Source organism: Camelus bactrianus, chromosome 19 (genome assembly GCF_048773025.1).
Source record: "Camelus bactrianus isolate YW-2024 breed Bactrian camel chromosome 19, ASM4877302v1, whole genome shotgun sequence".
NCBI lineage: Eukaryota > Metazoa > Chordata > Mammalia > Artiodactyla > Camelidae > Camelus > Camelus bactrianus.
The window spans coordinates 48,291,224-48,315,080 of NC_133557.1; the positions used below are offsets into that span (position 1 = coordinate 48,291,224).

The following is a 23,857-nucleotide window of genomic DNA, read 5'->3' on the forward strand; positions in this document are numbered from 1 at the left end:
TATACATCATGACCAAGTGGGGTTCATCCCAGGGACACAAGGATGGTTCAACATACACAAATCAATGTAATACATCACATCAACAAGAGAAAGGACAAAAACCACATGATCATCTCAATTGATGCAGAAAAAGCATTTGATAAAATTCAACACCCATTTATGATAAAAACTCTCCCCAAAGTGAGTATAGAGGGAACATATTTCAACATAATATAAGCTATATATGACAAACCTACAGCCAGCATAGTACTCAATAGTGAAAAACTCAAAAGCTTCCCACTAAAATCTGGGACTAGACAAGGATGTCCACTATCACCACTCCTATTCAACATAGTCCTGGAAGTCCTAGCCACAGCAATCAGACAAGAGAGAGAAATAAAAGGGATCCAAATTGGAAAAGAAGAGGTAAAAGTCTCACTTATGCAGATGACATGATACTATATACAGAAAACCCTAAAAGGTCCAGGCAAAAACTACTAGAGCTGATCGAAGAATTCAGCAAGGTAGCAGGTTACAAGATTAATGTTCAAAAATCAGTTGCATTTCTTTACACTAACAATGAATCAACAGAAAAAGAAAGTAAAGAAACAATCCCCTTTAAAATAGCACCCAAAGTAATAAAATATCTGGGAATAAATCTAATAAAGGAGGTGAAAGAAGTATACACAGAAAACTATAAACCATTGACGAAGGAAATTAAAGAAGACTTTAAAAAATGGAAAGATATCCCATGCTCTTGGATTGGAAGAATCAATATTGTTAAAATGGCCACACTGCCCAAGACAATGTACACATTTAATGCAATCCCTATCCAATTACCCAGGACATATTTCACAGAACTAGAACAAATCATAACAAAATTTATATGGAACCATCAAAGACCTAGAATTGCCAAACATTACTGAAGAGAAAGAAAGAGGCTGGAGGAATAACTCTCCCAGACTTCAAACAACACTATAGAGCTACAGTCATCAAGACAGCATGCTATTGGTACAAAAACAGACATATGGACCAATGGAACAGAATAGAGAGCCCAGAAATGAACCCACAAACTTTTGGTCAACTAATCTTCGATAAAGGAGGCAAGAATATACATTGGAATAAAGACAGTCTCTTCAGCAAATGGTGTTGGGAAAACTGGACAGCAGCATGTAAAATAATGAAGCTAGAACACTCCCTTACACCATATACAAAAATCAACTCAAAATGGATTAAAGACTTAAACATAAGACAAGATATAATAAACCTCCTAGAGGAAAACATAGGCAAAACATTATCTGACATACATCTCAAAAATTTTCTCCTAGAAGAAAAAAAAGCAAGAATAAACAAATGAGACCTAATGAAACTTACAAGCTTCTGCACAGCAAAGGAAACCATAAGGAAAACAAAAAGACAGCCTACGGGAATGGGAGAAAATCTTTGCAAATGAAACCGATAAAGGCTTGATCTCCATGGTATATAAGCAGCTCATATGACTTAATAAGCAACAACCAAACAACCCAATCCAAAGGTGGGCAAAAGACCTCAACAAGCAATTCTCCAAGGAAGACGCACAAATGATCAATAAGCACATGAAAAAATGCTCAATATCACTAATTATAAGAGAAATGCAAATCAAAACTACAATGAGGTAGCACCTCACACCAGTCAGAATGGCCGTCATTCAAAAATCCACAAATGACAAATGCTGGAGATTCTGTGGAGAAAGGGAAACCCTCACACTGCTGGTGGAAATGCAGTTTGGTGCAGCCACTGTGGAAAACAGTATGGAGATTCCTCAAAAGACTAGGAATAGACTTACCGTATGACCCAGGAATCCTGCTCCTGGGGTTATATCCAGAAGGAACCCTACTTCAGGATGACACTTGCACCCCAATGTTCATAGCAGCACTATTTACAATAGCCAAAACATGGAAACAGCCTAAATGTCCATCAACAGATGACTGGATAAAGAAGAAGTGATATATTTATACAGTGGAATACTATTCAGCCGTAAAAAACCGACAACATAATGCCATTTGCAGCAACATGGATGCTCCTGGAGAATGTCATTGTAAGTGAAGTAAGCCAGAAAGAGAAAGAAAAATACCATATGAGATCGCTCATATGTGGAATCTAAGAAACAAAAACAAAAAAACAAAGCATAAATACAAAACAGAAATAGACTCATAGACATAGAATACAAACTTGTGCTTGCCAAGAGGGTGGAGGGTGGGAAGGGATAGACGGGATTTTAAAATTGTAGAATAGATAAACAAGATTATACTCTATAGCACAGGGAAATATATACAGGATCTTATGGTAGCTCACAGAGAAAAAAATGTGACAATGAATATATATATGTTCATGTATAACTGAAAAATTGTGCTCTACACTGGAATTTGACACAACATTGTAAAATTATTATAAATCAGTAAAAAATGTTAAGAAAATAAAATAAATTTAAAAAATACCAGCATAGCCCTCCTGAAGCAAAAGGCATTCATTGCTCATGAACATTAGTGCCTTGTAATGCTATACGTTATTTAGCACAAATGGAACCTAGAATTCCATAAGCATTAATTCTATCTATCCAGAAATTTTTTTTCATGTTTTAAACACTTTTGTATACTTACTTTTGATTAGTGAACCTAAAGTTTTACCAGTCCAGAGTGTTTTCACTTCATTTACAGATAACTTGGCACCAGATCTCATAGAATTGAGGGGTTTTGTTTTGATTTTGTCTTGAATTTGTGAGCAGGCTGATGGTTGCTGAGAATGATTTTCTTTATTTGGGAATATTATAAATGGTGACTGTAGCCTGTAGTAAATCTGGTAAGATGGATCAGAAAAATAAGAGCTGACCATGGAGAAAAAATAATTTGTTGATTTTTCATATTAAGTTTACATCTTAGAAGACATTCTATAGTATTTACTTGATCCTTTAAACTGTGTAGAGGTGTGCTTACAAATTTTGTTTTAGAGGTACCATGTCACATTTCCTTTTCAAACATCCACATGGCCCCAGCATTTAGAGGTGTCAGAACATAACCAACTTCATCATTAGGCTTTCCTTGGGAAAAACTATCAGGACACTCTGACTCTAAGCAAAATCACAATTAATTTTATTAAACTGTGTTCATATGAAAATTCTAGTGAGAGCAGGAAGCAGGAGTACTAAAAAGCAAGCCTGTTTTTAAGATCATATTAAAAAAATCACATGAAAGTAACAGAATATTGTAAAAATAATGGATAGTGTGAAGACAGTGAATAAGCAGAGGCTCAGTCAGGTAGAATGTACTTACAAAGCTATAATAAAGCCATTCAGTTTCATCAATGGAGCAGGGTAATCCAGATATAGATGCAGATACATATGAAAATGTAATATGTGATAAAAATGCATTTTAAGTCAATGGGTAAGAGATTAATTTTACAACAAATTTATATTGGTCAATAAAGCAGGATCTCTACTGCAGTCCTTATACTAAAATGAATTCCAGATAGACTGAAGTTTTAAATGTAAGAACTGAAATTATAAAAGCACTAACGAAAAACACAGACAACGTATTTTCATAATTTTGGATTACATAAGACCTTTCTGTAAAACTCCCAACACAGAAGCCATAAAGGAAAAATACTGATGAATTTGACCACGTCAATATTAAAACCTTATTACCCAAAAAACTCATAGATAAAATCAAAAGATAAAGACAAACTGGGGAAAAACCTTTACAACACATATGACTGATGAGTTTAGCAAATTAGAAGAAAGAAATCCAAGAACCCAGTAGAGAAATGGATAAAGGAAATTTTCAGTTTGGGATTATGTTTTTTCTTTTGACAGAAACTCAGCTCTAGGTGCTCAACAAAATGAGGGCTTTCCTTTCCTCACCTAAGTCTGAGAGCCCAGAGTTGGCACAGTGGCCCCAGAGTGCACCAGGGATCTAGACTCTCTTCAGATTTGGCTGTCTTTATTGGGTGGCTTCATCCTTCATGGCCACAAGCTGGCTGGTCCACTTCTAGGCACCACATTCAAGGCAAATGGCAGCAGATGATAAGATGCATGCTGATCAGTTCTGCCCATTAACAAGGTCTGCTAGAAACTCTGCCACATGACCTGCCAGCTGCAAAGGAGTTTGGGAAGCTGGGCACATTTCTACCCCAAACAAAATGAGAGGTTTGTCTATAAGGAAGAGAGGGAGAATGGCTAATGGGTAGGCAACCAGTTGTGTATGCCACAGATATGAAGGTAGCTCACAAACTAATACAAATGACTTGTAAACATATAGACATTTAACTTCATTCATAAAGAAATGCAAAGTAAGCAACAGTATGATACCATTTTTCATGTATCAGATTACTAATAATCAAAGAGCTTGCTAATATGCAGTTTTGGTAGGTTATGGGAAAATGGGCACTCTCAAACACTGTTCACTATGGGTATAAGACTTTTTAGAAGGCAGTTTGGGAATCTGTAGCAAATACTTTAAATGAATGTGCTGACTGATTCATCAGCTTCACACGGAGAAATGTATCCTATAGATACATGCACACATGTATAAAAGGTAAATGTCCAGAAGTCCACTGCAGCATTATTTGTAATGGCAACAAACAAAATGAGAAACAACCTAAATGCCCATCACTAGGGGACTGGTTAAAGAAGTGATGGCACACATGTCCAAGAGTATAGCCATTGTTAAAAAGAATGAGCTAGATTTGTGTGTGCAGATATGGATTAAATTACTGAATTTAAAAAGCCAGAAACAGAATAGTTTATGTAACATGGTCCAGTTAAGTGAAAAATTGAAAAAGATGTTTGTATAAGTATTGATAATCTCAGAAAGGATACACAAGGAACTCTTGGTGGTACTCACTTCTATGGAATGGGACTGCAGTAAGATATACTTTCATTGATGGTCATCACTCAGTATCTGCAGGGGGCTGGTTCCAGGACCCCCTTCGGATACTGTCCTCAGATGCTCAAGTCCCTTGTATAAAGTGGTGTACTGTTTGCATATAAACTTATGCATATCCTCCTGTATACTTTAAATCATCTCTAGATTACTTATAACATCTGATATAGTATAAAGGCTATGTAAATAAGTGCTGGAGCACAGCAAATTCAAGTTTTGCTTTTTGGATTTTTTTTTTATTAAAAAAATTTTTTTGAAGTACAGTCAGTTACAATGTGTCAATTTTGGTGTACAGTGCAATGTTCCAGTCATGTATATACGTACTTATATTCATTTTCATATTCTTTTTCATTAAAGGTTATTACAAGATAGCTTATTGGATTTTTGAAATTTTTTTTCAAATATTTTCAATCCACAGTTGGTTGAATCTGTGAATGTGGAACTTGTAGATACAAGAGAGCTGACTATATATTATTTTTTGAAGTATTTGGAATGCATGTATGGTTTTTATAGTACATTTGAAAAAATACAATAATGAATTGAAAATATGCCTTTTGTCAGGGGATGGTCAAGAGTGTTATTAATATTACCAATCGGGACGCCAGCCATTAACAGTCAGCCAAATACCAGCCCTTCCATCTCTTGGCTTGAAATGAGGAACACACTGGTGGTTAGGCATGATTGTGTATGGGGATATATTTCTCTCTTATGCTGGAAACATTGTTGCCCCAAGGCCCCGATACCTGTATTCCTCTTCTCTTACTTGCTTGGGTTTTTTTCTTCAAGTGTCTCTCTTATCATTTATTTATCATTATCCCAGGAGAGAGAAGCTGGCTCTGACCATCCTGATTAAAATAGTCTCTGTGCATCACTGTATCTCCCTTTTGCTGCTTCATTGTCCTCTCTACCACTGATGGTATTTGTTTATTGTCTGTCATGTCATAGAGGACTTGGTATCTCAGTCTATTTGGGCTGCTCCAACAAAATAGCACATCCTGGGTGATTTATTAAAAATATAAAGAAATGTATTTCTCCCAGTTCTAGAGGCTGGCAGTTCAAGATCAGGTTGCCAGCATGGTTGGGGGAGGGCCCTCTTCCAGTCTGCAGACTCCTCATTGTATCCTCACATGGCTGAAAGGGCAAGGGAACTTTTTTGGGCCTATTTTATAAGGTCACTAATCACATTCATGAGGACCCTGCCCTCATGACCTACTCACCTCCCAAATATCCCACTTCCTACCACAAAGGTCCCACTTCCTAACACTATCACATTAGGCATTAGATTTTCAACATACGATTTTGAGGGGACACAGACATTCAGATCACATTGGAGACAGATTTTGCTTTAATCATTGCATACTGAAGGCCCCCAAACAGTACTTGACACAAGGTGGATATAAATATTTTAAGGCAAATATTTACAAAATATGAAACATTCGTTGAATGATTGCTATACTTCTCAAATTCATGACTGCTAGTCTAGCATTAATAAGCAGGTATGAATCTACACCACCCACCCTATCCCCATGGAGGCCAGTTTACCTGGTATGGGCCCCTGTCTTCAGCCACTATCACCATTTCTGCCTTGGGAGGCTCCTGGAGATAGAAGTTCTGACCCCTGGAACTGGGGAGAAGGGTGTCCTCTGCAACCCCCAGCAGTCTGGAGGGACCTGGCAGAGTCTGAGAGTTAAGAGGTTAGCGGGCAAAGTTCCAGGGCCAGGGCTTGGAAGCTGGCCCTTTGGCTTCCCCTGCAGTGAGTCTTCAGTTCTCTATAGGACAGTCTCACCTGCTTCTCTGTCAGGGATTCATTCTCATCCTATCCTTTTGCTTAAGTGGATCCCTCCACGTGCAGATAGAATGCTGGGCCAGAATATTCAGGAAAAGAAGACACCTCCTGGTCCGTCTTGAATTGATTTCATGATTTTTGAAATGTATTGTCTTCTCCTCAGCTGAATTGTTCCCTTCAGGACAGAAACCCTGTGTCAAACTTAAAAAAAAAATCTATCATTTCTAGAACAGTAGAAGGGGCATGGTTTGGTTTCACCAAGAAGCAGAGGCTTTAATGGAATCCTTAATTTGGTTTCATGTTCCTAATCTTTGTAGCAGAATCAGAAAGTTTTTCGAAAGATTGAATGTCTCTGATATGTTTATGTTCTGATTATAGTTTAGAATTTTCTGTTCTGAAACAAGTTGACTTTTCCTACCTTTCAAACATTGGTAGATAAGGAGGGCCATTGGCTACATTTAACCCAACCCAACTCAGCTCAACTCTTCCTCTTTAAGGAGTTAAATTGGAGTCTTTAAAACTATGCTTGTGATCAGAAAACCGCACAGAACGATGACCCTTGAGCTATAGTGGAGGTGCATTTTCGAGGAGCAGGTATGCTGTCAGGCTTTGTGGTGAGAGGATCTGGATCCGTGGTTTGGTGCCTCTCTCCCCACTTCCTCTTAGTGTTTCTGCAGGCCTGTCATTCACCTTCCTGGGCCTCCCTTCTTCCTTTCATTACTTTGGTTTCTCATCTGTCAAATGAATGGAGTAATAATCATTCCATTGGGATTTTTGTGGGAACAGGAAATGAGAGGATGCAGTTAAGTTAATGTACATCTTACAGGGTGATGGCGCGCTCTTGTAGACGTCTCAGAGGTGGAATATAGTGGCACTTCCTTAATGAAGCTGTCACCTGAACTTACTGATGGACTCCCTCAGTGTGTTATGTGGTCTTCATGTAATTCTGTTAAACTTCACATCCATGAAAGTTATGTTAACTAACTTAAGTGCATCTTCAGAGAAAAGGTCTTTGGTCTTTCAGGAAGTTTAAACAGTTATCCAGCTTTTGTGTCTAAAGAATATTTATAATCTCTCTTTTTCTTTTGGAGTTAGAGGTATGTGTTTTTAGTAGGGAACATTCATTATCCCCCAGTCCTTCATTTTCTCACTCACTTGACCTCCAAACCATCTCTCTCTTTGTCAGTCTATTTCTTTTTCTAAATATATGTGTAATTTCTCAAAGGGAAAATAGTGCTCAAGTGATTTGTCATTTAGACATTAAAAAGAAGAAAACAATGCACAGAGTTGTATTTAAAAGATAGAAATTCTTTGTTAAATGTAACAGGAAGATGGTACATTAACAACTACCTTCTGGCTGTAGAGTTATTCTCTTGGTAAGTCCTCACATATTGAAGAGGAAGTTCTGTATCAGGTTTTACAAACGGAGCTCTAATGCTTTGGCTTGCTGGCGTCAGGTAATGGCTGGTTGCTGCTTGTGGGTAGACACGAGTCTTTAAAACTTAAAATACTCCTGCCTGTTAGGACTTGTAGAGACATCAGAGATTACTAGTCTAGTCTTCTAGTTTTTCAGATGAAGGGAGGAAGCAAGTTTCAGAGAAGTGTCTTGTCTAAGTTCAGGTAGACAGCACCAATTTCCTGGTAGTGTCTCCTATCCATTTGTGTTTTGTAAACATCTTTGGATTTTTCTGTCTATGACCCCACTCCACTGGACTCTTGGACAAAGTGGATTGCTCTAGGCTCAGCCCCTAACCTAAAGCCAGGCTAGTCAGATTTCCCTCTCTTCCTAAGTCTGATTGATGGGCTCTAAGAATGCTAACACTGGTAGAGGAAGTCTCTCTGGTGGTGAAAGTTGTGTTAGGTGTACTGCTCTGGAGCTGTCTGTAGATGACCATCGCCATCCAGAGAGGAAGCTGTTTCCAGCTGTTCCTGAAACCCATCACATCCTACCCTTCCAGAAGTTTGATTTTTTTTTTCTCTTGGATTTTATGAGCCAGTGAACCCTCCTTTTTGTTTAAAATCATTTTAATTGGGATTCTGGCATTAGCAATCAAAACAATATGGATTACTATTCCCATTAATTTCTCTCCTTCAATACTTACAGGGATTCGCTTTTAAAATTTCTTCAGATTTTTCATTCTTAAAGATTATGGCACAAATACAATAACTAGGTATCTCCTTTGTTTACAGTCTGGATTAACAATCTAAATGAAATCCAGAATACACACATTTGATCACAGTGAATATGTTTCTTACCATCTGTAGTTATAATTTCATTCCATAGCAGCTACAAATCTGAGTATTTAAAGAACCTATTTGAGACATTTTAGTAGGGTGAAATAAGCTTAATTTTTATTATTTCTTTGTTTCTTTATCTTCTTTCTTTTTTTATGCAACTACTTGCACATGGAACTGTGGATTGTTTTAGTTAATTTTTGCCCCCCGCCCATTTGCTATTTGATTATAGAAAGCACTTGTCACAGTCCCCAACATAACACTCTATGTCAGTTTTTCTTACTGGTAAGAATAAGAAAGTGTTTCCTTCTATATAGACACTGTTTAACATTTTAACTTGGGAAATAGATTTTCTAGCACCACCACCATCTGTCTAATCACAGAATGTCAGCTGAGCACTTCATCCAGCAGTTGTGGAAGGTTAATCAAGTAGGTACAGTAATAGATCTCGTTCAGCGTGATAATCTTTGAGAACGAGCACAATGCTGAAGTGTGTTCCCACCATTAATATTACTACCACCAAATGTTTAAATAGCACCTCAGAGGTTACAAAGTTCATATATATATATAAACTCAACCCTTACAACAACCCAGAAAGATATCTTTTAATATCTGTAATTTGTAATTGAAGAAACTGAAGCATAGAATTTCTGTTTTTAGTGTGTCTTACTTAATACCACAGAGATACTACCTTGAGACTCAAAACAGGGTCTTGTGTTTGAGTCAGTGTTTGTCTTCGCACCTGCCCAACTAGATGTGAGCAGGCTCTTCATTCATTCATTGCCGTGTCCCCAGGGCAGGTACTTCATTTGTTCATTGCCATGTCCCTAGTGCCTCGATGAGTCCTGGCACATAGTACATGTGTATTGAATTAAGTACTCCAGAGAGGTGAGTGACTAGGGCAGGGAGGCTAGACTGGGGCCTGTTGCAGTGTTTCCAGGACAGGGAGAGAACACCGAGGGTCACGTTTGTGGGAGTGATGGGGTGGAGGCAGGTACAGGAGCAATGCAGAGAACTGACAGGAGTTGATGTGGTTTGAAGTACTGAGTCACTGGAGAGGGCAGAGATAGAAGGCTCTGAGCTTGGGGGAGCTACAGGGATCCCAGGAGCTGTGCTGGGAGGTTGATGAATCTTTTCGGTCTGAACACTCATCCTTCAGTTCTTGTAATTATTTTGCAATTTTTTTTTTTTTTTTTTGACATTTCCTCCCCTTCATTTCTTTTATTTTCTCTCTTTGAAACTCCTCTTGTTCAGATGTTGGATCTTCTGGCCTGTTCTTCTGATTAAAAAAATTTTTTTCTCTTATTTTTCATCTCTGTCTTTTTGACTTTTTTTTTTTTTAATTTTTCTTCTGCTCAGTGCATTTGCCTGTTTTTCTTCTGTTACCTTTCTGCTTGTTTTGGTTTTCATGCTTCCTAGCAGCCTAACCTGGCAATCCTAGGTTGTCTATACTCTTTAACAGTTAAGTAACAGTTTAAGCACCTAGAAGCTGGACTGCAGTCCTTCTGTGTATGAATCACACTTGTCATCTGGAAGCCTTCACCATAAGGCCAGGACAAGCTATTTTTTTAGGGTCTCTCAGGTAGGTCTTTGCTCTTGAGCTGTCTGGGGCACTGGAAAGGAATTATCCAGTCTCTGGCTTGGAGGATTATCAGGTTAACTCTTTGCATCCTGGGAGCCTGTGGGTGAAGGGAGCTGGTTTTTTCACTGTTTAACTTAAAGAGTCCACTTCAGCCCCTGTTTTCAGTGTGGAGCCTCCCTCCTGCCCTGGGCTCAGCCTGATGTCCCCAAGTCTCAGGTCCCTCTGGCTCAGCCTCTCTCTCTAGAGAGTAAATATTCTGGTTTCTCCAGGGTTTGGGAGGAGTAACTTTCTCGCTAGGCAGGACTCTGGGGCTCGAGGTCAAGGGTAGGCTGACTTTGTAAAGAACCAGAGAGGGAAGATTCTAGATTTCCTGGGCTACACTGTGGTCTCTATCACATACTCTTCTTCTCCTCCTCTTCCTCCTCTCTCTCTTTCTCCTTTTAAAAATAACTAAAAAAAAATGTAAAATAAGCATTCTTAGCTCACCAACAATACAAAACCAGGATACAAACCAGGCAGGTCAGAGTTTTCGGACCCCTGCAGGATGCGTTGGACACTCTCAACCAACTGTCTTTATTTCAAGCTCACCCTTCACCCCTGCCTTCAGAAGAACTTGAAGCCTCCAATTGCTGATCCTTTGGGATTTTATGACAAAACTGGGTGGTTCCTTATAGGTATCCCCGCAACTCCAATCAGCCTCACCCCTACTCCCGCCACGGAAGCTTGGGTTTCAGCTTTCCCAGGTCTGCTAGATGAGCAGCTGTCTGTCTTCTTTCTGTTTTCTAAAAGGTCAGTTTTTTTCCTTGTCTTTCTGTCCTCATTGGGCCGTGCCTTTTCTTCTTCCTTTCACCTCAGTTTGCTGGGATTTGAGAAAGGAGTGAAGATAAATGCATGTGTTTAATCTGCTAAGTTTAACCAGAAGCTTCCCCCACCCCCAAATCCAATTGGGCTGATTTTTATTTTTATTACTTTCTTTGATAGTGCCTGGGTTAGTTTTGCATTTGTTCTCCACGTGCTCACTTGCTATGCCAGATGTTCGAGGAAGATGTCCTTGGGGAGGAAAAATGAGGGATTTTAAAATGCAATGTTCCTGAAACGCTCACAGGGGTTCAGTGTGTGAGATCTCTGTGAGGCACGGCTATTTCTAACCACCAGACTCTCATAATAGAAATGCAGTTTCACCCTCATTTGTGTGAACCATCAGGAGCATTTTTAAATGTTTGTAATAAAGTTTGTGGCTTATTGTTTAAAATTGAATTTAAGGTAGTAAATCAAAGCTTTTGGTGGCATGCCCCTGACAGCAGGGAGAGCCTGGTAAGTGATCCTTAAGAGCTGATCAAAGGGAGTTGCTGAGCATTTTTTCCTGTATTTGTGTTTTGGTCCTTTAATCTGGTAGTGTTTCCAGTTCTGTTTTAAATACAGTCATGCACACTCCGCCCCGAAGCAGGTCTTCTTGGCGGCATCTGGCACTGTCTTTGCCAAACAGCCCATGGTCGGGCGCAAGCCTGCCTTTACCATCCAGCCTCTGTGAGGTATGAACAATGGCCAGTGTCAGAAAATGGGCATCTTTCAAGATTGTGTTCCTATGACCTATTTGTTCTAGTAATCCAAAATGAAAACGAAAAAAGTAAAGTTAACTGAAAATGACCACTAATCATTTCTGTGTAGGTTCACCTTTCCTGGCCAGTGAAGATGGTGTGCTTGGAGGAGTGATAGTTCTCCGGTCCTGCAGATGTTCTGCGGAGCCTAACTCCTCCCAGAATAAGCAGACACTTCTAGGTAAGTCAGACATACACGTTGTGTGTCTTTTCTCTCTCATTTTCTCAAGAGATGGAAAGGTGTATATCCTTAAGTCGATATTTTAACCTTTGGCTGGGCCAGGATGCTCTACTGATAGGTAAACATCTCTATTCTACTGATCTTTTTGCCTAGGTAAAATCTGAAAGATGGATCTTCATTTCTGAGTATCCACTTATAGCATATTTTTCAAATGGGCTTAGGACCTAGCACCTTTACTGAAGCCCGACATTAAGAACATCAGACATACGCGTATCCCCTGCCTTAATCCACAGAGCATTTGAGATGACCCCTAACAATATACACAGTAACATAGAAAGAAGATTCCTCCTGTTCCCCTCCCAAACAGGAATCAGAATCATGTGAAGAGCTACTGGCCTAGAAGTCCGCCCTGGATCCATCACTCATTTGCTGTGACCCCCTCGTGCATCAGTCTCACTGTTCTGTGCCACTTCCTCAGCTGTACAGTCAGGATGTCTGCCCTGCCCTTCTCATAAAGTGGTGGTGAGGAAGGGTCACACGAGTGTTCTGCAGATTTGCAGATGTCCATCCAGATGTGTGGCTTTGTGTCTAGTCAAGATGGAACCCAGCCCACCCTCCACTTGCCAGCTTATTTGGCTGCCTCTGCCCATGGGTGTGCCTTTTTCTAATTCATTCATCCAGAGGGGGCATTTAAAAAAATCTGTGTAAAGGTGCCACATAAGCTAGCAGGGGACCCTATATTTTATTTTTTAATTTTTTTTTAATCAAAGTGTATGTTCATTCAGAAAAGTGCACAAAATATTTTTTTTCTTAATTTTTTTATTAAAGTGTAGTTGATTTACAGTGTTAGTTCCAGGTGTACAGCAGAGTCATTCAGGCGTACATATACATACCATAAATTATTAACTGCAGCTGCTTTGCAAATATTACATACTGAACCCACCTATGTGACCAGCATCTAGATAAAAAATAGAACTTTACAGCAACCTCAAAAGCTCCCACATAACCTCTCCCAGTCTCTACCCCCTCCAAAGTTAACTATTATGCTGACTTCTAACACCATGATTAGTTCTATTTGATTTAATATTTTGTATAAATGGAATAATAGAATATGTATTCTTTGTGTCTACTGTCTTCAGTCAACACTAAGCCTGTTAGAGTCCCCCATGTTACTTGTGGCAGTAGTTTGTTTTCATTGTTGTATGGTATTCCACTGTATGATTAAACCACTCTGTTCATTCATTCTTCTCTTAAGTATCTCTTTTTTATATAAGCACTGTAAGTCATCAGGAGCTGTGGTCGTTCAACCCTCTGTATAAATTTACTTTTATCAAGTGTGGATGGTACCTGATCTATGTTGTATGATTGTTGAGAATTGCTGTAGGTTCTATGAGTATATAATTGTTGTGAATTCCTGAGGTTCCGTGAGTCTATGAAATAGAAGACTGAGCATTTCTTATGAGTATAAAAAGGATTTTTTCTATAAAAGCCCCCAAATTTTTCATAAAATCTCTCCTCTTGCTCATCAAAAAAATGCACTTTTATATAAAGGTCCTCTTTCTCCACTTGGAGTCTGATCACTAGCCTCACTGTTTTTCTTGCTCTTCTTTCTTTCTCCTTCCGTCCACTACACTTGTACCGGGTTGCTGCTGGAAAATGTTCTTTTTTTTTTAATGGCCGCCTTTTGTTAAACAAATAGCCACTTGCTTCTTTGGTATCTGAATTACTGTTGAATCCTTCGAATATCTTCCACAGCTAAGTAGTAGGGAATTTGTTTTTAAAATATGCAGAGGGTGTACCTGGGCCCTCCAAAAAACTCAAGAAGAATCTTTAGTACTTGGGGGCAGGGCAGAGACAGTTATTAAAACTCCTTTGTGGACTGTTGCTAGGGTGGAGTTTCAGTTCTTCACTGATCCTGGACTCTTGCCTATTCAAGTTAATCCTGAAAATCGTAAGGGTTTTTGGTTGTCCTTTCATTTCTGGTGGTGTCAGATAGAAATGCATATTTAAGGATAAATCATAGAGTTTTAGCTCATGTAAAAGAGTTTATATCACCAAGGTAGTAATTTGTAAACTGATGCCTAGTCTCTATCTCAAGAAGAATGAAATACAAAGTGTCAATTTATGAAATAAATGAAATCTTGCCATTTGTTAACTAGAGGAATTGATGTTTGTGGAGTTTATCAACTAAAACCTGGTGAACATAGGCTACGATCAACTTACAGACGATGTGGGTGTTTACCTTTTTTGTTTTAAGAAGGTACGTATGTTCAGCATGTGGTGAAAAAGTAAATGCCGCATGGAAGGACAGAAGATGTGAAAGGCACCTTCGCCGCCCTGTTCCCAGAGCCACTGGCCTCTGAGTCTGGTTGTTCTCGCAGGAGTCTCCTTCACTCTACAGAATGTGCTCGTGCTTCTGTGTCTTGATTAGTCAGTAACTTGTGACTTCTCGGTAAAAAATGAAAAATGTTGTTCATACCACTCCCCAATCCCTTTTCCTCCTGACTCTTGTTAGAACTCTAACTTGAAATCGTACATTTTAATTTTATTGCAACTTTAACGTGCTGCTTCTTGATTCATCAACTTTTTATCATCTCTGCCTACCATCCTTCACCCCTTGTACTATGTGTACACACACACACATACACACACACACACACACACACTTGCATTCACTCCTAGCTCTGCTGGTCATTTCCCTAGAAGATAAATGGGAAAAGCCCAAATAACTTGATGCAAAAGCCCTCTCCTGATCTGACCCCAGAACACGCTTTCAGTGTCATTTCCAACTAGTCCTTCCTTTCTTCCACTCGTTCCCGATGCGCCAGATTCTGGCAGCATCACATTGGTTGGTCTTCTTCCAGAGGGTCATGGTTTTCCCCCAGTAACTTTCACATGTGCTTGGAAAGCCCGGAGCTAATTACATTCCTTCTTTAAGACCCAGGATAAAGAGGACTCTCCTTGGAGTCCTTTGGAAGCCCTTTTCCCAGGTGATTTGTTCCATCTTTGTGTGCTTTTTGCACCATGCGATTTCCATCCTTCCTAGCAGTCACCATGACATCCTAGATATCCATTAAAATGTCTGCCCCTCCCTCTAGGCTAGCACTTCTTAACCGTTTTTTCTGAACTCAGTTATTTGAAAGGAATAGATCACAGGTCTTTGAGCCCCAGCGACTCACATGGAGGTGTTTGAAATCTCTTTCTAATTGTTAAAAGATTCCACTGCCTCTGAAAATCACACCACTAGATTGTGAATCATTTGAGGGCAAGGACTGTATTCTTATCCAGCTTTGTACCCATCCCTGTAGCAGGCACCCAGTAATTACTGGATGAGTACAGTAAGTGCCAAATGGAATTTCTTTACTGATTATTTAGCAGAAGTTTTTAATGAAATTGACCACTTTTCCAGAAAAATGAAATGTCACATAAAATAGCTTCACATGCTCTTAAAAAACAAACAATATGGTTCGGAAATGTTCGATAATGACAAGTGTCCGGGAACAAGAAGAGCTGGAGACAGTTTAAACGGATCCCAGAAGACAGCCTTTGCAAACGGCCTTGAAAAAGGACAATTTGGACATGAATGTGTTTGCAACACCCATCCTACCACCTCCCACCCCCCAGATCATGAGATGCTGGCAAAGCCCAGCCTACAAATCACAGCTTTAACACAAAGCAAATGCTTGCCCCTAGAATGAGACAGCTGAAAAGAATTAATTTTCTCTGCTTTTAGAGAAAAAAAACAATATATTTTTACCTAAAATGCAATTACATGTGCTTCCCAGGCCCCTGCAGAAGTGCTTTATTGAGGCTGCTGCATATAGTATGCTTAATAGTTGTGTGAACAAAGGCACATCAAGCCTTCCAGTGGGAAAAATTAGTTCTTTCCCATTTTAAGCATACAATTCAATACAAGTAATTAGAATATATGCAAAAACATGGCATGAACAGTCAATTTCACTATACGGGTGCATTTTTCTCTTGGAGCCTGACAGACCCTGTGAAGTTCAGGGTCTCCTGCCTCAGAGTGCTTAATAGGAAGCAATATGTGGATCAATGTGAAACAGACTCCATATATTTAAGGAAAATCTTGAGTAATTCAAGATAGGAGGTGTAGGGGCTCCCAGGGGTAAAAAGGCTATGTACTTGGCCAGCGGCCTTTGCGCCAAGCCTGTCTGTGTTGGTTGGAGTCCATCTTCCTAAATAGATTTAAGGCACACAGCTCAGCTCACTCTTGATCATCTGATGAGCACACGTGGTAACTGTTACTTTCCTATCAGGTCACCATCACCTCACTCAGAGGCTGACGTCAGGTGCTTTGCTATCCAGGAATACGTTCACATGCTGATGATTACATTTTGTACATGATATTGCTTCTACTTGTCCAGCTACTCCTTTTTCCCGTTTTTTCATCTTTACTAGGAAATGTTTCATATATTTTTAAAAGAAGAATGTAATAAATTTGTAAGTTATAAAGGATAATCATAAAATGAACACCTGTGGACCCACCACCCAGCTTAAGAAATTGCCCATTACCTGTATCTTTGAAGGTCCCCACGTGGGCCTGTCTGAACTTTCTATAAATGGTATGCCAGGTGATTTCTTCTGTGAGAATTTTTGCAGTTTCTTACATAATTACCTGAAAGGGGAACGAATCCCTTTATGTTTTAGACTTAGCTCTGTCAGGTCCACTGGTCTTCAGTTACCAGTTAAAACTTAAAGGTAGCCTCTCCCCTCTCTCTTCAGAACAGGAGCAGTTCACGATCGAGTTCTCTTCTTGTCACTGTTATGAAAACTTGCTATGGTTTAAAAATAAAAAATGTTAGATTGAATTGATGCTTCCTGGAACAGTAAAAAGATAAAAGGTCATTTTACTGTAACTTAAAATTCCAAACCACCTTTTGGTTTTACTGGCATTAAAAAAAGTTGGTGCACACATATAAACATATATGTGCACACATATAAACACATGCACCTCAAAGGGGCTTCGTTCTCAGGGCCCAGCAATGTCACTTATTTCCACTCCACGGCACATGTCACTGTGAGCACTTGTGACTCGGCGTTCTGGGCTCGCACGATCGTAAAAATCACCCTCAAGAGAAGGCAAATTAGTTATTAGGCTCGTAGTGGGAAAAGAGGTACTTATAATTGATGATCTGACATTAATACCTTGTCTTTAAAATACAACTAAAACTTTGTTTTAGAAGAGGGTCCAGTGTCATGGTAGGAAGCTTTTTTCCTTAGTGCCTCAGCAATGCTTTGGGATTGTTACATCTTCACTATAGTCTTAAAAAATAGGCGGGCTTTTTGGTTCTTATTTAAGTATCAGATGGAAAGAAGCAAGTTAAGTAATTTATTCTTAGATGTGAAGTGAATAAGGCAGACATAATATTTAAACTTTTCAACAATTGAGTTGCATTAATCTGTTGAGGTAGTGCTATGAGATTTATATTTTTCAGAGTTGGTTTTCATTTTTAAAATACCAAGATGTTGATTATAAGTAGGTATAACTTGTTTTGCTTTATAAGAGAACTTTTCTTCCATTAAATATTACTAATACACTTAAAAAAATTGCAAGTAGCTTTTCATCTGTAATTTTCTTCTCCATCAAGTATACTTCTAGCTATAATCTAACCATACAGTATTTTATTTTTTTTTGGCCAGAGTTTCCATCTGAAATAAAGAATACAAAGATTTATGAATAGAATTCTAGTGATTATATAATTCTTATTACTGTAGTTCTCCTGAAACTCCCAGAAAAACATTTTGACAAATTTTATAGTCAATTTTCATCTACTCACAGGGTAATGGAGTTCACCTTAGCATGAAATAAATCCTAAAAAAATATTTGTTGAATGAATGAAATCTTGTTTCAGTATAGTTTCACTGAGTGCTTTTCTTTTTAGCAGAGAACTGCTGAGTCCCAGCCATTGGCCCCTTCTTTCCAGCAGTTTCGAATACAATAAAATGATAAAACAGAAAGAGAATTGAAATGTCCTTCGGCGCTTGTTTTACTATTTGACCCACATCCCTCTCTTCCTTTTTCAGTCAACATCTTTCTTTAGTCTTGAACAAGTCAGAGTAAGTCTTGGAAAGAGAGAATAATTATTTCCTTGGCTCAGTGTAACTGAGGTTCTAAAGAACTCTATCCCTATAGCTCCCAAGACAATTCAGTGGTGAAAGTTTTTCAGGGAAGCAAGCCAACTCAAAGCTACTTCATGGCCATAGTGGGACATGCGCTATATGAATCTTAAGGATTCCGTGTCAGGACAGTAAAGCATCCTTGAATGAGCCCTCTACTGGGTTATAAAGAACCTACCAACGAGGGGGGAAGAATCTACAGAGATAAGAAGAGATTGTTCTATTTACATTCTTCCCATTTTAACAATGAATTTGTGTTTATTCAATAAGGAGTAACTTAGACACTGTGCAAAATGTCCAAGGGTAAACCGTTTGACCTGGGGTTAAGGAGCAGCAGCTGACTTGGCAACTGCCCAGCCCAAGACGGTTCTGATTTGAGAGTTCTGTTTTCCTTGCAAGAAAATCTGGGATATGAAGCCAGGCAGAGAAGTTTTAAATGGGTACAGGAGCCAGTGCAGCTGAGGGTTGTTAACAACAACTGGAGAGCAACCTTTAAAAAAGAAAAATAAAAGAGGTGGCTGCTTTGTTTGAATAGAAAAAAACTAGCTTGCAACCCTGGTAAGGAAACTTTGTTTGACTTAAACAGCATGACTCGCAAATCATTTTGAAAGATTAAGGGGTGTCCTAGGGGAAGCATGATGCAAGGGGTAGCTTGTAGCCCTGAGATTAACCAGTAAAGGTGGTGATTTAAACGTCACGAGGAGGCAGACCTTGCACAGGGGCTAAAGGCTGTCTCGTGCAGGGGGGGGTGGCACTGGGCTGAAGTGAGATTGCTCTTGGACATTACACCCATCAGTGAATTCATTTGTTCCAAAGCATTAAATTCAACTTTCCAATCCAGAAAGGCTAGCCTCTAGGATTAGCTACAAATCCATTCTGAATGTCCCGTAAGGCCATTAACTTGTCATTCTCAAGGGGCACAAGTACAGCACATCCTCACCTAATCTGTTCTCCGGCACTGGAACAGGATCCGTAGCATTGACCTTTTTCACACTGTGCTGGTGTCATGTGACCTGCTGTGAAGTCACCTGGTGGAGAAGAGTCCTGCCCAACCCCCATGTGCATCTTTCACATGTTAAACCCACTCAGTAACTTAGCATGGCTTTGGGTGTACTTGTTGTTTTCTGATGGAGGTCTTTCCAGGATCTGGGCATTTCCAGTAGCCTCACAGTCCCTGGGCTTTGGCTTTCTGGAAAAAAAAAAAAAAAAAAAAGCCTTTTTCAAATCAGTAGTTGAGGTGTAAATAGTCACCAGCCACTACCAAAGGAGCGTGGTCATTAAAGAGAGTCCAGGGGCATCATCTCTAAATGCAAATCAGCCTGAACTTGACCACACCAAACGTTATTTTAGACAGCACATTCACATTTTAGACAGCTCAGACGCGCCGCTCCAGGCCACTCATTGACCCTGCTTGGAGCTTGGCCCCCTGCATGTGATTACACATGGAAAATCCTGATACTATGCTGTAGCATCTGCCCACCCACTGTATTGTTCTTAGAACCATTTTTTAACACTCTTATCATAAACTTCAATTTTTAGTATATGAGAGAATTTTAGATTTAGCCCCTAACATCAAGAAACAAATGATAGACTTCTACATATCACTTCTAGATGGTAAGAAATGCTACTTTTATTGAGTATGATTTACATTTTAGTTTTCTTCTGTGTAACTGTACTTGAGCAAACTTTGTGCTACTCTTGACCGAGTTTTAATTGTAAATCAAGACTTAAAACAATTTTGAGAGATTTTTGTGAAATAAGCTTTACCCTTGAGATGAATAAATGTTTTCTCACTTTTAAAAACTTACCATGGTTTTGACATTTTTTAATTTGAATGGAGATAATTATTTGCTTTGTTTGGTTTGTTTTGATTGCTCTTTGGACATAGCAGGTTTTGTTCTACATATATGTGCCCAATATAAATTCAAGTAGGGACTTATTTATGCCTCTTCATAAGATATGTCTGTGTTTTAGGTAGTCATGAGACATGAAACAATTTGAAAGAATTAGAAGAGTTTCCCATCATAATAAAGCATCCTCATGAAGAGCAATTAATAATACATGGTAACATCTCATTCCATCAAATTTCAGTAGTTCAGAATGTCACAGTCTAAACAGGGAAGAAATTAATTCTTCATAGATAAATTAGATTAGCAGGGTAATTGAGATTCCTAGGGGCAATTTTTAAAAATAAGACATAAATGAAAACAGGATGAAATTCACAAATTTCAGAGGGGGTATATGGTAAAAAATAGGTTGCCCCCTACTCGACTCCCTTAATCACCCAATTCACTCTACAGAGGTAACCGCTGTGGCCAGTTCTCAGGTATCCTGCCAGAGAGACCCCAGGTGTTTACAAACATAGTCATCAAGGTGCCCTTTTATTTTCTTTCACAAAAATGGCAGTGCCATCTTTACACATCTTTCTCCACCCTGCCATTTCTTTTAGGTAAACTATATATTTTATAGATTTGTGGGGTTTTTTTTCCAAACTGTAAATGTCACATTAATGAGGTCTAATTTAGTGAGTCACAAGCAGAATCTTTTCACTGTAGTGGATAGACTATAAAGAACCCAATAGGATAGACCAGTTCATTGTGAAGAAGGGCTATTACTTTCATAAATTTCACTTACAAAGAAATGAGCGTACTACTTGACGGAGTGTGGGACTGTTTTGGTTTGGTTTTACTGTGGTTTGTGATCAAAAAGCTCGAAAAACACTTAGTGTGGATGGTTCCCTATCTTCCCTGTGGTGCTTTCCCTTTGTTTTTAATTGTTGCACAGTGTTCCGTTGTATAGGGTACCATAGTTGTTCATACGTGGTCCCACCGAAAGGCAGCAATGCTATTTCCAGTTTCTTCCTAATGAAAACTGCATCACTGAATATCTGTGTAAAGATGTTATTTCATATCTTGTAGTAACTTATGGTGAAAAAGACTATGAAAACAAATATGTATATGTTCTTGTATGACTATAGCATTATGCTGTACACCAGGAATGGACACAACATTGTAAACTGACTATACTTCAATTAAAATCAATAAATATATAGATACAAAGATGTTATTTCATGCATATAAAGGCATGGCTGTAGAATAAATGCCTAAAAGTAGTCAAAGGGTATATCATTTTGATAGTCAATCCTCATTATGTATAGCTTCCGTATTTGTTAATTTTCTTACTTGCTAAAATTCACCTGTTATCAAAAGACCAGTACTCCTGGCGTTTTCCCAGTGATTGGTGGGCTTGGGCAGAGTGGTGAAAAGTGTGAGTGACCCAACATACACATTCCCAGCTGAGGTGAATGAGGCACGGCTCTGCTTTCCTGTCTCCGTTCTCATACTGTCAACAAGTGTCCTTGCTGGTGATGGTTCCGCTGTTTTAAATGCTTCCCCCCTCAGCAGAGTGCTGAAGTGCCGTCTAGCGATCCTAAGTGCAGCAGCTGTGGTGTCTTGGGGGGAAAATGTGCATGTTGGGAAAACTTCATTCAAGCAGGAGTTATAGTGCTGTTGGCCATGAGGTCAAAGTTAATGAACCAACGATACCATTACTATACATCCAGAAAAAGGAAGAGGACATTCATCGATCTGTGTGGGAGGGGAGCTGCTCCAGCAACTGCTAAAGTAACATGGATGGTGCACAATGAAGCCATGAAAAAGCTGGAAAAGTAGCTAACCGTGGGGATTCAGGAGTTGACAACCAGGACAAAGAGCATGAAGGGCAGCGCTACTGGAAGGTGAAAGCCAGGGAAATTGATGGGCAGGTTACCCAGAGTCAGGAAACTGAAGCCCTTCGTGGCTACTGTATTAGTATAAATAAACACTGCATGTGATTAATTATTTATAAGAAATATATGTTAAATAAGATGGCTTTAAACAGAAACATACATAAAATAAGGTTACTTATTGATTGAAAATGTGACCAGAGCTTGTAGGGACCTAACCCTGTATTTTCCTTGGGAGCAATGGCTCAGAATTTGCTAATTCAGTGTCCATGGCAAATTTACAGGCAGTAACTACCGCAAGGTACGGGAACGTGTTTCCGAACGGCCATGTCCCGCTGTTGTATGAACGTGCTCTTTCTCCACCCCCAGCTGACATAATGTTGTTTCAACTGCTTGGAATCTGATAACCTGAAAGTTGAATAATGATCTCTTGTGGTTTTAATTAGCATTCTTTTGGTAGGAGATATGTAGAACATATTTTCACATTTTAGAGTGATTCATATTCCCTTTTGTTCATATCCTTTTTGCTTTCTCTTTGGATACTTGTGTTTTCCTTATTAATTTGTAGCAGATCCTTATCTACTAAGAAAACGAGTCCTTTTCCTGTGCTATGAATTGCAAATATTTCCCCATTTGTCACTCATCTCTTGACTTGTTTCACGTGGCAAAAGAAAATACTATGCGCACTTTTAATATAGCCAAATGTATTGATCTTGTTATAGTTTTAAAAGCTTTCTTTAAGAGATATATAAGAGTTGTGTTTGTGTTCAATGTTCTGTGGTCCTTTGGTGTTTGTGAAGAATTTTATCCTCTTTATATGTACCATCAACTATAAAACCTTTTCAAGCTAAGTAAATTTCAGAGTAAGAGAACAATGGATGATCACAGGTTTTGGAATCCAGAAGTCCAGTTTGAATCCCTGCTTCTGTACTCACTCAGATGACCTCAGCAGTGATGCTTAACCTGCTCTGAGCCTCAGGTTCCCCATCTAGGCTTTGCTGAGTGAAAGATAGTGCCGGGCGTGTGATAGATTCTGCGTTAGTTCCTCCCTCTCTCTTTGAAGTCCTCCACCAAGAAATAGTTTGTTAAATTATTTATTAATTAATAGCTTATTAAATTATTGAGTTAAGACATGCAGTAAAATAAATAAAATAGGGTTTGTTTCTTTTCAAAAGCACTTTATAATTTAAATTTTTAGAGTTCCTGCTGGATTTCTCAAGCTACCCTGAACTAGTAAGTGATTTGAAATGTTGGTATTAAAAATACTGCCTTTTGTTTGTTTGTGAAAAGAGTGAAGACTGAACTTCTTGACGCTGAGTTACTTTCTTTAAGAAATCCTACACTCTGTATCTAGAAGCTTTGTTGAAAACCTTTCAGTATAAAAGTATTTAATGTAGTCTATCAGTATACCAATTTATCCTGTTTTGTAAGTCTAAATTTTTAATATTACATTTCCTTAAAGCAGTCTGTATTTTCACAGAGAATAATGCAGATTAAAATCATTCAAATTGTCTTAAAAAATAATGTGGCAATGTTTTTATCCTTCACTTTCATGGACTTTATTTCCATGTATTTTTCTTGGCTAATTCACAAGCAGTTACCGCCTTAACATTTGAAGAATAAGGAGTCACAATTTGAGAAATGCCTTAACTTTGCGTTTAAATACAATTGCATTGTCACTATGCTAGAGAAATTCAGTAAGACTCCAGTGCCTT

General features: G+C 38.8%; 1 protein-coding gene across 7 annotated transcripts in view; it reads left to right on the forward strand.

Moving 5' to 3' along the window:
• Positions 1 to 23,857, forward strand: part of LOC105083132 (threonine aspartase 1) — a 261,114-nt gene that overhangs the window by 154,585 nt on the left and 82,672 nt on the right. For all 7 annotated transcript variants that reach the window (XR_006721050.2, XR_006721051.2, XM_045508688.2 and 4 more), the window contains one exon: positions 12,167 to 12,277. Coding sequence is in view for 5 of the 7 variants with exons in the window: in XM_045508688.2 (XP_045364644.2) it covers positions 12,167 to 12,277 (111 nt within the window). In the remaining 2 variants the exon portion in view is untranslated. The remainder of the gene's footprint in view (positions 1 to 12,166; positions 12,278 to 23,857) is intronic.